At 42.4% G+C, this 17,129-nt stretch overlaps 1 protein-coding gene across 1 annotated transcript in view; it reads right to left on the bottom strand.

Annotated features, from left to right (window-relative positions):
* Positions 1 to 338: 338 nt before the first annotated feature.
* The window catches only part of LOC125483982 (pleckstrin homology domain-containing family G member 1-like), a 29,812-nt gene continuing 13,021 nt past the window's right edge, over positions 339 to 17,129 (bottom strand). The window contains exons 3-4 of the mRNA XM_048600924.1: positions 1,320 to 1,420; positions 339 to 390 (exon numbers count right to left, since the gene is read on the bottom strand). Coding sequence (XP_048456881.1) covers positions 339 to 390; positions 1,320 to 1,420 — 153 coding nt within the window. The remainder of the gene's footprint in view (positions 391 to 1,319; positions 1,421 to 17,129) is intronic.

The following is a 17,129-nucleotide window of genomic DNA, read 5'->3' as shown; positions in this document are numbered from 1 at the left end:
AAGTATGAAGGAAAAAGCATTATTGGAGGCAACAGGAAATTCATTAGAAATTTACACAAAATGGATATATACTTAAAAAGTTAGAGTTAGAGAAATAACAAATGGGACTAACTCGTTAGCTGTTTCAAGAGGTCAGCGTGGGCACAAATTAGCTGAGTGGTCTCCATGTGAGATTTTATAAGCAGGAAACACTGGCATTGGTGGAAGCAGAATCTTAAATAAACATGTGAAAGTTAAGAAAAGTAGGAATGAGGAGAATATGATTAAGTGAACACTTTGCCCTCTCCTATTGCTGGGTCTCTGAAAAAGAGTTTCCTCTATACTGTCAAATTCTATGATTACACAAACATCTTAACACTCCTCTCAGCCTTCAAGGCCTTCTTAATCATTCTTGGCAGTGAAGATATTCATGTTATTAGAATCACAGAAACCCTACAATGCAGATAGGGGCAATTCAGCCCATCAAGTCTGCACCAACCCTCTGAAGAGCATCCCAGCCAGACCCACACCCCTCATTTTACCATAGCTAATCCACCTAGCCTGTACATCCCTGGAGTTGGACAATTAGCCATGATTGTGATGAATGGTGGAGCAGGCTCAAAAGGGCCAAACGGTCTACTCCTGTTCCTATGTTTCTATGACACTACACACAATCCACTTAATCTGTACATCTTTGGACTGCAGGAGGAAACCTGAGCACCCAGCAGAAACCCCACAGACATGGGGAGAATGTGCAAACTCCACACAAAGACGCACAGCCTCAGAGGTTAGAATCAAACCTGGGTTCCGGGAGCTGAGCGGCAGCAGTGCTAACCACTGTGTCACCTCCAATTCTGTTTCCGTTCCTGCTGCTCGTTGCTCAGTGAATACAACAAATTTAAATCATGCAGCTAGAACATAATCCAGCATCTCTCAGTTCTTCAGAGAATTTTTAATTAAGTAAACATTGCCATTGTTGTCCTATGGATCTCAATCAAGACAAATGGTCAGAAACTTGCTGGAAGAGGTGGGTTTTGAGCAACATTGTGGGGAAGAGGAGACAGTGGGAGGGAATTTCAGGTCTTCAGGCATTAGCAGCTTACAGTACGACCAATGTTGCAGCAATTAAAGTCAGGACCGTACAAGAAATACTCCCACAGTCAGTACTGACATGAACCTGACTTACTGATGACCCAATACCTTATATCAAAAAAAGAAATCACTCAATTTGGAACAGGGAATGCTGAATTAGAGTCAGCTGGTTACTTGTATGTTTGAACTTTGATTTGCATTTACAAATCAGGAGCTTTGCTGAGTTCAGTGGATCAGGATTCACTCACCTGTTAAATTGATAGATATCTCTGATGTTTCCAAACAGAGCCAAGCGTTCTTCTGTCCCCAGTGGGAGCCGTGATTGGTCAGTGATGCAGTCAAGATAGTCCTAACAACACAAAAGAAAGAAATTATAGTGCAGATGCAAGACACAGACAATATCATCTAGTCCAAACTCACGCATATTCTTTCAACTCTTCCTCAAATCCATCATAAATAAGAACTCCTTAATTCATACCAGAGCACACAAAGAATTACTTTTAAATCAGTTACTAGGGGACCAGTTGGGCTCACAATGTGGCTCATTTACACTTGCTAAAAGCTACATATATTATTTTGCACACAGGAGCTAATCTGCTGCAGGAGAAAAAGCATATTCAGGTGTTGTGCTTTTTTCTGAATTAAACAAGTTTGAGACAATTGCTTCTTGTTGCAATCCCCATGGTAACTCATCAGTTGTGTTGAACTTGCCCAACAACCAATCAGCACCCTTTTCTCATGCAGAATAAAATTGTTTCTCTTTGAGATTTGGTACCTTGCATCCGTACTGATTAAATACAAAATAAAAAGCTTCCTTCAGTAAAAGTCTGCGCTAACAAACGAACAAAATGTTCATTTCATCTCCCCCGGTGGAGCCAATTTAAAAACCACTGCTTTCTGATGTGGACCTTCCTAATATTAGGAAGTGCTGAACTTGCAGTATTACACAGAATTTATACAGGCACAGGCCAATTGTCATAACTAGTCCATGTCGGTCTCTGTGCTTCCACAAGCTACCTTCTGTTCTACTCCATTAACCCGATTACCACCTCCTTCTATTCTCTCCTGTCTACTTACCTAACTTTCCCTGAAGTACATTTTTGCTATTCACCCCAACTAGTCAACGTGGTAGCAAAGTTCAAATTCTCACCATTCTTTAGGTAAAGGGATTTTTCCTGAATTCTTTACAGATGCACTGGTCAAATGGCCTTCACATTTATGACTAGTTGATTGATTTTATTGTCAAGTGTACCAAAATACATTAAAAAGCTTTGTTTACAAGCAGTGCAGGCAGATCACAACAAGCATAGGATGCACAGATCAAAAAGACTTAGAGGCATACAGGTTACATTATTTGAGGCTAGAGTCCATTCAACTGTCTCAACAGCCAGAACAAAGCTGTTCCTGAACTTGCTTGTGCGCATGTTCGGGCTTCTGTATCTTCTGCCTGATGGAAGAGGTTGGAGGAGGTCATTACCAGGGTGCGATGGGTCTTCGATGATGTTGGTCGCCTTTCCGCGGCAGCGAGTCGTGTAAATAGAGTTCGTGGAAGGAAGGTTGACTTCTGTGATGGTCTGGGATGGGCACACAATCTTCTGTAGTTTATGGTCCTGGACACAGCAGTTGCCATACCAGGCTGTTGTGCACCCGGACAGTATGCTTTCAATGGCGCATCTGTAGAAGTTGGTGTGGGGCCTTACGGACGTGCCAAATTTCCTGAGCCACCCGAGAAAAAAAAAAAAAAAAAAGAGGAGGTGTTGTGCCTTCTTGACTGTCGCATCTACATGGGAAGTCCAGGACAGGTTGTCGATTATCATCACTCGAGCAACTTGACGCTGTTCACCCTCTCAACTTCAGTTCTGTTGATATAGATGGGAGCTTGTTCTCCTTTCGTTCTGAAGTCAATGGTCAGTTCTTTAGTTTTGCTGACGTTGAGAGACAGATTGTTTTCATTGCACCACGTCAACAAACCCTCTATCTCCCTTCTGCATTTTGACTTGTCGTCGTTAGATATCCGTCCTACTACAGCGGTGTCGTCAGCGAACTTGTCGATGACGTTTGTTTTAAATTTGGCAACACAGTCATAGGTGTACGGGGAGAACAGTAGGAGGCTGAGGACGCATTCTTGGGAGGCTCCAATGTTGAGTGTTATGGAGGTGGTACAGTTTTGGATTCCACCAGTAAGGAGGATGTCTTTTTATTTTGTTTTTTTTTAATATAAAAACATGGCAGATTTAAACGAGCAAGAACAGTTTAAAAGGGTGGATGTAGTTTTGAAAAGGAAATAACTCATGGCAAGCATCATAGAAACAACAGCTTGAACAAGCAACAACTACAACTGAGCTGTAGACAATAAAGAAGTGCGAGATGCAGCTTTCACCAGCAACAATTTGATTGATTTATAGACTAAGGACTGGTTATAGATGACAGGCCTTTTGCCTGCCCGATTCTCAGGGAACTGAACAGCTTTGAGCTGGGAACAAGTTACAGAAAGAAAGGGATGTTCAATTTTTCCCCAGCTCAGGAAGGAGCTCTACATCTGCAGTCAAAACTTACTGTAAACCCAAAGAAAACCAGTTCATGTTTCCTGTGATAGTTGTAGCTGTGACTTTTAACTGACAAGTCAGAGACTTTGTTACGTGAACTGGCCAACATTTATCTCTTACCAATTAGCAGAAGTACCCAGAGAAAGTGACTGATGTGCTGCCCAGCAGCAGAATTAAAGGATCATTTCAACAACATAACTTGGTAACAAAGACTACTGAACTGACTTTCCAATTTTGCCCTCTGCCATAACTTATTTTTAACCATTTGTTTGTAAGTCAAGAAGAGTTTTTAATTAGGAGCATCATATGCCAATGGTTTACAAATGCTTAGCTGTAGCTACAGTCTAACTACTTGTAATAAAAGTGATCCTTCAGTACAGAATTTGGTGTGCACTTTTTAAAATCAATCTGGGTGTGAAATTCTGGTAAATTGGGGAACTTTGGAAGCTTTATAAAATCTTACTTTTGTTTCAACTGCAGGAATAGCAGGGCTCAATTTCAAGCGCACTACTCCAGTGAATTGAAACACTACTTATGCTCAACATCAACTCTAACAAACCACTTCATAAATTTTCAGAACCTTTACCAAGTCAATCTTAGCCTTTTGGTTCCTTGAGAGGATAGTCCGAACATATTTAATCTATCTGGATTGTTATTATCTGTTGGTTGTGGTATAGTCTTTGTAAATCTTTTATTCCAAATTCTCCTGTGCTTCTTTATCTTTTTCTGTGTAAAAGGATCAGAATTATGCAAGGACTCCAAGCATGGTCTTACCAAAGTTAGAAACTTACTCCAGTTTCCAATCATGCAGTCTTGTTCTGGGGAATGGTCTTAGCATAACTTTATCTAAAATGAACTTTTCTACTTAGCTGGTAGACATATAGATCTCAAAAAAAAAATGGTTCTTAATCATTTGATTCCTTTAAAAGAAAGGGTCAGAGTTGTCACAGTCTTTCCTCAAGTCTCAAGCATCCAAAGTCAAAGGTCAACTCTTGAATATCTGTGCACCTCCTTATGTATGCTTCCGCCCCTTTCTCTGCAGAATGACCAAGGCCCACTGAACTGGAAATAGTTGCATACTACATCAAAAAACTAATCTACAACACAACAAACTACCTGTAGTTGAATGATAATACTGATTTTGGACAAACCCTCGATTGGAGATTTTCCTTTTTGGGATCCATTGGCACAGTGCATCAAATGGCAAGCTGGGAGGGAGTACAGTTGCTTGTGGTTTCCCATTCCTGGCTGTGTTCTGCATCAAAATACCAACGACATGACAGGTGCGCAACTATAGTCCAGGAGGGAAGACCAACTTGCTCTATTTAAACAGTTAAGTACTCAAGGTCTTCAATTACCCCTTCAACCTCATTATACACAACTTCTTCCAAGCAGGAAAATCCAAATGAAGAGGGTTGAAGATCAAAGCTACTCTCTGTTCTAGTTTGCTGCTCCCTTTGACCAATTCCCCATGCAGGTAGAAGATGTTCCACGATGTTGGTAGTATGAAAGCCCATGGTTTGATTCAAAGGACTGAGTCCACTCCAAAGACTCCATGTCAACAGGATCATCTTTTGGATGACGTGTTAAAGCAGAAACCCATTGGGCTCCATGAGAAATGAATACCATAGCATCATTCCCAAAAAGGAAGGGAAGGGATTCTGGGATGACATCTGGCCTTTCAGTTTATAGGACCTTGATCTGAGAGATTTGGCTGCCACGTTTCCTATATTCCAGAGACCAGACTTCAAAGAAGTATTGATTGGCTGTATCATGTCTTTAAATGTCTTGATATTATGAAAGACTTTATTTCTATGAAGTTTATTTCTAGTCTGGTAATTATTTTAATGGTCTATTCACTTTCTAATTGCTCCCTAAACTAAACTTGATGGTTACAATTATTCCTGCAACTCTTACACAGCAGTTCTTCGAATCGAAGCAAATAATGTCAAACATGTCAAAGCCCTTACATTCATTAGAATTATATTTTGACCATCACTGATCCATCAGTTGCAAGTTTTGTCTGGATCATTGTGGTTTTGAGTTTCCCATTTCTGAAGGGACTCATCTAAACCCCTTGAGACTTTTCAAATTCAACACAGCTTCATATCACACACTTAACTGATGCCTGACTGTTGCCAATCATTCAACTTGTTTTGCATGTACGTGCACATGATTTCAACATTGTTTGAAAGGCTGGTCCCTGTAAAGATTCTATTTTTCCCACTAACACTTCTAAACACCTTTTATTTTTATTTATTCCATCACTGCAACCTTTTGTTTTCCATTGGCATCTTTTGTAATTTAAATTCTCCTGATTTTAGCCCAACCATGGACTTTCCCTGCTGATCTCCCCCATCACCTGAACCCCTGGTTTTGTACTTGCTTAAAAACTTTGTTGTTACATTTTTAACCTAATCTAGTTCTTTGACCTGAGATGTTAACTTTATGCTCTCTCCACAGATGCTGAGGTCTACTGACTGGTTCCAACATTTAGTACTTTCATTCTGATTGTCCCGTTTGGCCCAAGATGTTCACTCCTTACACTTATCCAATAGTTTTGGCAGAAGATCTTTATGAATAGATCTTGAAGTCCAGGTTTATTAAACGGTGAGCCCTCTGACAGAAAATCCAAGTGGACTAGAGCAGCATTTGTATAGATGACGTAACAGATTGTCTACTCATCTGGATCAATGCAAACGAAAGAAAATGCAGAAAGAAATGTGAACTTATGGGTGGAAGAATGCTGTCACTATTCCTCTTTCCATGACTAGAGGCAACTGCCTATTTTTTTTTGTTTTTTTTTTAAAAAAAGAGTGGTAGGGGAACATCCACTAGCGAGACTTGGAAAGAAAACACCAGCTGAAAAAAAACAACTGCATTTTGTTCATGATAGCAATTAGGTACATGTTACATTAGTGAATTAGTCAGTGACATAGGGGACTGATGTACATAGGTGACACATCAGTCCCCTAAGGAGGTCCAAAGATAATCTCCAAAAAATTTGCAATTTGAAATCACCAGGTACCAAAGACAAAAGTGAAATTTTCCCCTCCTTAATGTGGGAACACTTGGCTAACAACTCAGCACCCTCTTATTCAGCACAACTTGTTGTTTGCTTTAAATATTTGGCAATGTTCCATCTGTTTTAATGAGTGCAAAACTGAAAGCTTCGACTGCAAGTCTCTCCTTTAATAGCAGTCTTTATGTATGAAGAACAAACATTGGATAGGACATTGGGAAATTCCAAAATAGTGCTGTGGGGTTCACCCCATCTGATTTTCTGCTAAAATCAATCACCCTGACAAATCTGAGCAGCAGGAAGCATCTGGTACTTGGTGAGGCTTTACTACATTTCCGACCTTCATGCCAAAACAGTAACATCTGCATAGCCTCTCTCAAGGGTCCACTGTCACCTGTAAAATCTACATTATTAAAGGGGTTACGAATCAGTGACTGTGTGATGAAAACATTGAATGCAATCTTCTGATGCTGTCAAAACAAAAGGCACATACCAGTCAAACCTTCCAACTGACATTCACATAATTTTCTTGTCTGAAAATCAGAACATATCTTCAATGGAAAATTATCTTGTAATATTAGAATGTCTTCGTTTCTTATATCTCAACTCACACCAAGGTGTGTTCTCCAATCAACTATGCTCACAGACCTTCTATACTGGCACCCGATTCTGGAACATTCAAAAATTCTCACGTCTCGTTTACAAAATTTCTCCATACCACTAATCTCCTCCAAACCTACAATTCTCAGATCTCTTCCCCCTCCTCCAATTCTGGCTTTGGCATTCCTCTACTTTCAGTTGCCTAGGTTGTGAACTCAAGAAAGTGCAGCACAAACTTCTCCACGTCTCTATTTTTTTTTTAGAAAATGTTCCACAAGACCTCTCTCTTCGACCAACTTTTTAAATCATGTGCCCTAACTTCTCCTGTTATTTGGCACCAAATGGTGACTGATGGTGTTCCAGCACTTGACCCTATTAAGGGCATTATATATATGCAAATCATTTTCCTGTGAACTATTCTCCCATGTGGTTTTATAAAAGCACAAAAGATTGAGCAAACAATTTCAGCATTCTGAAACATCCTGGACGTATTCCTGGTGACAAGTTGAAATTCAAATCAGGTCCACACTGGCCAGCAGCACTCTATCCTCACCACTGTGTAGGTCAGCTTCACTGGTTGACCATTTATCCAAGGAGAGGGTAATCAAAGTGACACATCCATTCCGTGTCATGCGTTTCATTTTACTGTTGGGTTGCAGAATAGGTAGAATGCTGTCTGCTTTCTTTCAATTTTGGGTATCAGAAGTTCAATGTTGTACAGTACATCAGGAAGAACAGTTATTCTTTCTTCAAACACTACTATGGCATCATTTACCATACACCTCCAAGAAAAGATGAACCCTTGACTTCAAATCTAAAATAAAACAGATGACACCTCCAATTGTGGAATGCACTCGGAACTCCAAAGGAGTGTTGAGCCAGAAACTCAGGTCAGAATCTCTGCAGACTGAAGCCAGAGTCAAATGCAGGTCTACTGTGTGACAACTCTGACTCTTCAATCTGTCGAATCATCCAGGTATGAGGAAGTCCAGAAACTGATCTCAATAAGCCATTAAAAATACTGCAAGGTCAGAGGCAAGGAGTCATGAAGCAAGTACACCCCAAAACTTGTCCACGTAGAAGGCACATAATCAGGAGTATGATCGAATAAAGTCCACTTGCCTTAATGAGCGCAACTCCAACAACAAGCAGCGTGACACCATCCAGGACAAAAAGGCCTGCTTGATGTAAAAACCCCCAACCACCAACATTCACATCTCTCCAACAATGCAGAGTGGCAGCAGTGCTTAACATCCACTGCAGGAACTCAACGTTCCTTCAGCAGTACCTTTCAAACAAGGACAGCAAACGCATGGGAACACCACCACTGTTCCTCCTCTGTTGCTTAGTTCTGGAAATTTGACTTTCTTCACAGTAACACTGGATATATCTATACCAATTGGACTGCAGTGGTTGAAGAAGGCAGGTCACATTATCTTCAAAGGAAACTGAAGATGGGTAATAAATGCTGGCCCAGCCAGCAACACCCATTACCACATGAATGAATTTTAAGTATCAAAGCAGTCACTACAATAGGTGCAAGCATATGTTGTGAATCCAATGAAATTAATTGTTGTGGAGATCCTTGGGAAAGCAACAGCAATAGGTAAACCACGCACTGCTCATTTTAAAAACTTTTGTCACAATGCAATACAAATATTAACCAAGCACTAGAGCTAGTGAGTTAATAACTGAACAACAATATTAGCTAATACCGAAAGCCAAAGCTCAAGGGCAAACTAGAGATCATAGTAATGAAAATAATGAAGAAACTGTTTCCAATATTTCAGCCAACACTTACATTCAATGGAAACTGGGCTCTGTGCTATCAGAGTGCTGTGGCCAACTCTCTTGGGGGCGCACCTGTGTCACTTGCCTCAGGCAAACAGTAAAACTATTTTCTGACAAGCAAAGCTTTGGAAATGAACAAGCTAATTTGCATTGATGTAGGAGCTCTTACAATCCCAAGACATCCCAAAATGTTTTACACAAACTAAAACACCATGATACTGAGTAACTATTTGAATGTAGAAAGCAGCAAATTTGTCCTCAAGGTTGATGTTGGCCAGGATATCAGGGAGAACAATTCTTAAGTACTAATTCGGGGTCCTTCACCTTTCATCTAAAAAAAAACCAAAACAAAAAACAGGCTTCGCAGTGGGGTTAAAATTGTTTCAGAGATAGTAGGAACTGCAGATGCTGGAGAATCTGAGATAACAAGGTGTAGAGCTGGATGAACACAGCAGGCCAAGCAGCATCATAGGAGCAGGAATGCTGACGTTTCGGGCCTAGACCCTTCTTCAGAAAATGCATTTCAGAAACGTCAGCCTTCCTGCTCCTCTGATGCTGCTTGGCCGGCTGTGTTCATCCAGCTCTACACCTTGTTATATCAAACAAAAAGATCCTGTCTGCATTTTATCATCAGACCGGCTGCAGCTTAAACAGCACAGCACTCCCTCAATATTACACAGGAGTATCAGAAAAGTTCAGCAGAACTGGAGATAGAAACAGAATTAACATTAATGATGTTTTTTTTTAAAAAAACTTTCTACTTCTCTTCAGTTCCTAAGAGACAACTACACTTGAAATATTGACTTTCCCTCTCCTCTTTTCCTGCACTGATTTTTACCCCCCACCACCACCCTGATTTCCAGGATCCATAGTATTTTACTTTTATTAGACGGGTCTGTCAGCTTGACTTATGCTCAAGTCTTTTAAGTTAGACATGACTCCCTAACTTCTTACGCAGAACAGACAAAAGCAAAGAGTGTACCCAACTAAGCCCCCAGATGACATCTTAGCACTGAGCAAGTAGGAGAGGCATTGTACTAATTATGCTGCATTTAAAGCATCAGTGCACTGCCGTGACAGACTTGATACATCGATCTCCCATGTAATAAGCAGCACCACAGCAGTCACAACAACATATAGCATTTGTTATTGATCCAGTATACTGAAATTAGTGATGGATACATTATAAAATGAAAGGCAAAGAGAAAGTCCATCCAGGTGCACTAAGCCTGCCCTACATCACAATGACCAAATCATCATAGACAAATTATTCTCCTCTCCACTCAACACTCTCGGAAATTAATCTCCAACCACTTCATACCTTTTCTCCAAAGGTGTGTAATTTTAACGAGTAAAAAAGAGTCCATGGTTCATTTTAATTTTATGTACTATGTTCTAACAAATATCAAACAAGCTCCAGCAACTGTAAGAGATAGTCGGAACTGCCGATGCTGGAGTCTGAGATAACAAGGCGTGGAGCTGGATGAACACAGTAGGCCAGGCAGCATCAGAGGAGCTGGAAAGCTAATGTTTCGGACCCGAAACGTCAGCTTTGCTGCTCCTCTGATGCTGCCTGGCTTGCTGTGTTCATCCAGCTCCACACCTTGTTATCAACAGCTTACAGTTGCTGGAATAAGAGAACCACCACAGCATCACCCATAGCACAGAACAAACTAATGGCATAAGTGTACACTTAAGATCGGTTCGCCTCTCTGCTAAATTTTTTCACTGATGCAAGACTGTATTGGAAAAAAAACAGAATCCACTCTTACAGTCTGTATCGTGATCTCTGTGACAGTGGTTGTAGCCTCTGCTCACTTCAGGTGCACCTGCAAACTGAGGTGCTTCAGACAAATAGGAAATACACCTCCCGGCATGTATTAGAGTGTCAAGAAATTAAATAATTTATATTTATAAAGCACTTTTCACAAACTCAATGTCCGAAAATACCTCAAATCAGTAAAAGTACTTGAAAAGTCAGGTTACTGGTATCATTTAGAAAGCATGGCAGTCAATTTGCACACAGCAAGTTCCCACAAACAGCAGTGATCAGATTTTGTTGTGTGGAATAAATACTGACCAAGAAACCAAGGAGAACTCATGCTCTTCTTTGAATAGTTTGCTAGGATCTTGTATTCCACCAAATCAGGGCAGGGAGGCAGAGCCTGGGTTGCCTCATTGATGAAGATGAAGATGAAGATGAAGATGACACGACACCTCCAACAGTGCTGCACCTTCAGTATCAGCGAGGAATACAAACTCAAGTTTATAGGGTTCAAATCTATGATTATCTCCTTTTTGAAAGCTATGACTAAGCCACAGCAGACACTTTAGTTTCATACGCTGATGGAAATGTTGAATGTATACAAGTTATTGGCCTCAGTTGCAGTATCACCTGTAATTCTAGACACCCCATTATTAAGGAGGACAATTGAAAGGGTCAAAGTAGATTCATTAGAATTACATCAGAAATTAGAGTGGAAATGCAGTTTGCCATAGAAATTTAAGATGCAAAGAATAGAGTGGGGGGAAGGGAGGGCGGCTGTTAAGAATTGGAAATTCATAAATCAATACTGTGGAGTGAACAGAATCCATTTACAGCTTTTAGAAAGAAAAATCAACACAACATCAGGTCATCCCAAAGTACTCTTCACCCAAGTTAACATCTAGAGACTATCATAAAAGGTAGAGAAAACAGCATGCATTCCTGCACACATTAAGCCCTCACAAGAAAAAGCAATTGTGATAATGACCTAAATATTTCATTTGCCAACATGAATAAAAGGATAAATGTTGGCATGACACTGGGGAGAATTTTCTGGTCTTTGATGGTTTAATGAGACCCCATGACACTAAAGGTCCTACATGTACTGTCACATTCAAAAGACAGCACCTGACAGACCTGTTCACTATATACTGTAGCATCAGCCTTAATTGGACGTTCATATCTCTGACATGAGATCTGAACCCAAGCCCTTCTGCCTCAGAGACCAAGAATGGTACCACGGCTGATATCTAAAAAGCTACGAATTGCCAGGAAATGGGAGAGGTCTTTCAGAAAGCTGGATTAAAATGATTATTTTCTTCTGTGCTGTAAAATTTTGATATTCTATTGGTCAAATTTAAGTCTACAAATCAAATCAAGTTAATCCCTAAGAAAATTTCCCTGATACGGCATGGTGCTAAACAGTGGACAACTAAAGCAACTGAATTGTTAAGAATTCTTTCATTGTCCAAAAAGGCTAATAGTTTGGGTAGCATGGAGGGTCAGTCTGCTATTGTTCTGTGCAACTTGCTGTGCTCTATCCCAGCTATTAAAGTGCCAGATGAAAGGAGACTTTCAGCCTAGCGAAGGGCTCTTTGAAAGGTCACCACCTGGTGCACTTACCACAAACAAAACTTTATCCAAACAGTTGCCCATGTTACTTCTGCTAATTGGAGGCACCACAGGGAACCTGTGCAAAACAGTGCCAATGTTCTCAGACTATATAAAAAGGATTTGTAGACTGTAAAACCAGTAAATCGTTTAAAAACAGATAATGTTCCTTTCAACTGCCTCCCCACTGCATGGTGCTAACTATAATCATTCCTCAGCTTGTTGGGTGTTGGCAAACAAGAGGTGCTGAGAGGTGTGTGAAGAAAGACAAAGTGGTGAACAACAGCAAAAAAAATAAAAAGAAAAGGGTTCAGGGTGGTGTGGGGAGGGGGGTGGTACTGGATATTATGGGACATTGTGCACTTGATTGAACGGCCATCAGCTGTTATCCCAGTTGTGTCAGGGAGAAGCACTGGCCTGTAGTAGGATTAGATATTCCTAAAAAGAGATTTAGACACCAAGTTTAAGTTAGGTGCAAAAACCGAAAAAACAAAAACTGCAGATGCTGTAAATCAAGAACAAAAACAAAGTTGCTGGAAAAGCTCAGCAGGTCTGGCAGCATCTGTGGAGGAAAAAGAAAAAAAGAGTTAACATTTTGGGTCCAGTGACCCTTCCTCAGAACTGATGGTAGTTGGGAAAATGTCAGTTTATATGCAGAAAATAGGAAGTGGGGGGGTGGGAGGTGGGATAGGGAGTAAACGATAGGATAGAGCCTAAAAAGAGAGAGAGAGAGAGAGAGAGAGAGAAGAACAGTTGGACAGACAAAGGAGTTGATAACGGCTAGGAGGATGAATAGTTGTTAATGGGGACTATTAGTGACTAACAAGGGGTGGGTAATGTTACCACATGGCCTGCCAAGGCCTGGTGTGAGAGGTAGGGGGCTGGGACATGGGAGAGTTTAGGCCCTAAAATTATTGAACTCGATATAGAGTCCGGAGGGCTGCAGGGTCCCCAAGCGGAAAATGAGGGGTTGCTCTTCCAGGTTGCATTGAACTTACTGGAACACTGCAGCAAGCCAGAGACAAAGATGTTGGCCAGGGAACAGGGTGGTGTGTGAAAGTGGCAGGCAACAGGTAGTTCGGGGTCTTTGTGAGCAGAATGTAGATGTTTTGCGAAGCAGTCACCCATTCTATGCTTTATTTCCCCAATGTAGAGGAGACCACATTGTGAGCAGCGAATGCAGTAGACTAGATTCTGGGAAGTGCAGGTGAAGTGCTGCTTCACCTGGAAGGTATGTTTGGGCCCTTGAATAGTGGGGAGGGAGGAGGTAAATGGCCAGGTGTTGCACCTTCGTCGGTTACATTAGAAGGTGTAGTAGGGCTGAGGGGTGATGGGGGTGAAGGAAGAGCGGACCAGGGTGTCTCAGAGGGAATGGTCCCTGCAGAAGGCAGGCAAGGGAGGGGAGGGGAATGTGTGTCTGGTGGTGGCACCTCGCTGGAGGTGGTGGAAACGGCATCTGATGATCTTCGATGTGGATGCTGGTGGGATGGTAGGTAAGGACAAGGGGAACCCTATTGCTGTTGCGGGAGGGAAGACTAGGGGTGAGGGCGGAAGTGCAGGAGATAGGTCGGACTCAGTTGAGGGCCCTGTCGACAATGGTGCTGGGGAATCCTCGGTTGAGGAAGGTGGTGGACATTTCGGAGGCTCCCTTGTCAAAGTCGGCCTCATCTGAACATATGATGGAGATGGAGGAACTGAGAGACTGGGATGGTGTCTTTACAGGAAATGGGGTGTGAGGATGTATAGTCTAGGTAGCTGTAGGAGTTGGTGGGTTTATTGTGGATATTAGTGGCCAGTCTATCCCCAGAAATGGAAACAGATTCTAGGAAGGGAAGGGAGGAGTCAGAGATAGACCAGGTGAAAGCGGAGGGCAAGGTGGAAATTGGAGGCAAAAAAAAAATCAATGAAGTTTTCCAATTCCAAACGAGAGGGAAGCAGCACCAATGATATCATTGATGTGTTGAACAGAGTTGTGGGTGGGGCCAGAATAGGACTGGAACAAGGGATGTTCCACATACCCCATGAAGAGACAAGCATAACTTGGGCCCATGCGGGTTCCTATGGCCATCCCTCTTACCTGAGGAAAATGAGAGGAGTTAAAACAGAAGTTGTTGAGGGTGAGGACAAGCTCAGCCAAGCAGAGGAGGGTGGGGATGGTTCAGGTCTTTGCTCCAAGAAGAAGCGGAAGGCCCCAAGAACCTCCTAGTGGGAAATGGAGGTGTAAAGGGATTGCTCGTCCATGGTAAAGAGGCGGCGGCTGGAGCCAGCAAACTGGAAGTTTTCAAACTGACGTAAGGCATCAGAGGAATCATGGATGTGTGTGGGCAGGGATGGGACCAGGGAAGAGAAGATTGAGTCAAGGTAGGAAGACAAAAGTTTTGTGGGGCAGGAGCAGGCTGAAACAATGGGTCTGCCCAGACAGTCCTGTTTATGGATTTTTGGAGAAGGTAAAAGCGAGCTGTGCGTGGCTGGGGGGAGATGATCACCGGATGAAATTAGATCAATTATTGTCGTACATACAATGGCCTGATAGGTCATGGTGGGGTCATGGTCCAGGGGAAGGTAGGAGGAGGTATCTGAGAGTTGGCACTCAGCCTCTGCAAGGTAGAGGTCTGTACACCAGACTACAACAGCACCACCCTTATCAGCAAGCTTATTAACAAAGTCAGGATTAGATCTGAGTGCATAGAATGCAGTCAGTTCAGAGGGAAATAGGTTGGATTTGGAGAGAGGGGCAGAGAAATTGAGGTGACTAACATCATGTCGACAGTTCTCAATGAACAGATCGAGTGCAGGTAAAAGGGCAGAGGGAGGGGTCCAGACGGAGGGAGTGTGTTGGAACTGGGCAAAGGGGTCTGTGGGCGTAGAAAGGACTTTTGTCCGAAGAAATGAGCACGGAGGCAAAAATGGCGGAAGAGTTCGGCATCACGTCATGCCTGAAACTCATTAAGGTGGGGACGCAGAGGAATAAAGCTGAGGCCTTTGCTCAGTACAGAACGTTCAGCATCAGAGTGTGGAAGGTTAGGAGGGATGGTGAATACCCGACAGGAAGTGGGGTTGGGAAAGGGGATGGAATCAGATGGCAGGGGAGGAAAGGAAGGTTGCAGAGGGCCATAAGCATCTTTGAGTTGTTGCATCTTGTGGGCCTTGATGTCAGAAAGGAAAAGAAAAAAAAAAAAGTTTCTTGTTAGCACAACGAATGAACTGGAGGATGAAATGGAATTGCGGAGTGGTGCAGCCCTGAACCAGTGTGTTACGATGCTGTTGGAGAGAAAGGTCGAGAGTGCGCATGTGGCGCTGCATGGCACCGAGTGTGGATCTCAGGATGCGGCGAGAACAGCTGTCCGCGGAAAGTTGAACAATCCCAAGATGTGTGATCCTGGGAGGATTCAAAACATGAGGGATGAAACTTCAGTTGCAATCCATGTGGGGGGAGTCTGAGCCAGAGGCAGTCACTGATGAATGTGATATGGCTGTGGAAACGTGTTTTAGCAAATACTTGGTCAAACACCAGGGAGGAGTGACAGTGAAATTAATGTCGGTGGGCGAGAAGAAAGATTGGAACGGAAATCCCGTCGGAGAGAGGAGCAGAACTTCAAGGTAGGCATGCCTAGAAGAGATGTGGCAGTGAGTTAAGTACTAAATAAAACCGAAAGAACTGCAGATTCACCCTCCCATCCTGATCATTGTCAACTTTTGTCTGTCCAACAGTTAGTCTCTGTCTTTAGGCTCTGTCCTATTGTTTACTCCCTACCCCACCCACTTCCCTATTTTCTGCATATAAACTGATGTTTTCCCAGCTCCCTTCAGTTCTGAGGAAGGGTCACCAGACCAGAAACGTTAACTCTGATTTTTTTCCTTCACAGGTGCTGCCAGACCTGCTGAACTCTTCCAGCAACCACTGTTTTTGTTTAAGTGGGGTGTATTTTGTCAGGGCAGGAGCCAGGTTTGAGGGGTTGGTATGAGGGCAGGGGAGGGTAAAATACAGAAGCAAGATCAGAGTGTCTCTGAGCCAGACCCCAGCAAAAGGTAGCTCCCAATCTACCCCCTTCTTGCTAGGCACTAGCCTTACAGCAAAAAAAAAAAAAATGTGCTGGCTTACCACTAGACATGAAGAAAATAGCCTGCAATTGGCTACTTAAGGGCCTCAAATCCATCCATGGGTGGATGGCTAACACCTTCACCAACCACTCCACCTACCAACTCCCTGGCAGAATTTCATAATGATTGGCAGGCAGCAAGGACATGCTGGATTTTACAAATGATCACACCTTCAAATCAGCTGGGAAGGGAGTAAAATCCAGCTCACAAGAGAAACAAAATCAAAAAATGAACTTGAAAAATAAAAAGGAGGTAGCATTACAAGCCTCATCACAACATAGTTTTATCCTCATTAAAGTGTGCAAAAAAAACTCTCCAACTTAAAGGCTTGCACATGTACAAACATTCAAGACATTTGAGTAATGCAGTTTTGGCATGGATTTTTGTTTGTGGATGCACACTCCTCACTTTCATAACCAAAGTCAAAACTTACATAGATGTCTTATGAATTGAGATTGGGAAGTTTGAATCATTTTATCTAGAGTTGTTGTTACAGCGCCTCGTGGGTGCCCAGCAAGTTTAGGTGTACATTTTAATAAGTCCACTATTGCCATGGGACAAGAGGTGGGGGTGGGGGAATGAGAAGACTCGGAATGAGAAGACTCGGAATGAGAAGACTCGG

This window comes from Rhincodon typus, chromosome 9 (assembly GCF_021869965.1).
Source record: "Rhincodon typus isolate 14 chromosome 9, sRhiTyp1.1, whole genome shotgun sequence".
In the NCBI taxonomy this organism is placed as follows: Eukaryota; Metazoa; Chordata; class Chondrichthyes; order Orectolobiformes; family Rhincodontidae; genus Rhincodon; species Rhincodon typus.
The sequence above is the reverse complement of the archived record's forward strand: the minus strand, read 5'-3'. Positions and strand labels throughout refer to the sequence as shown.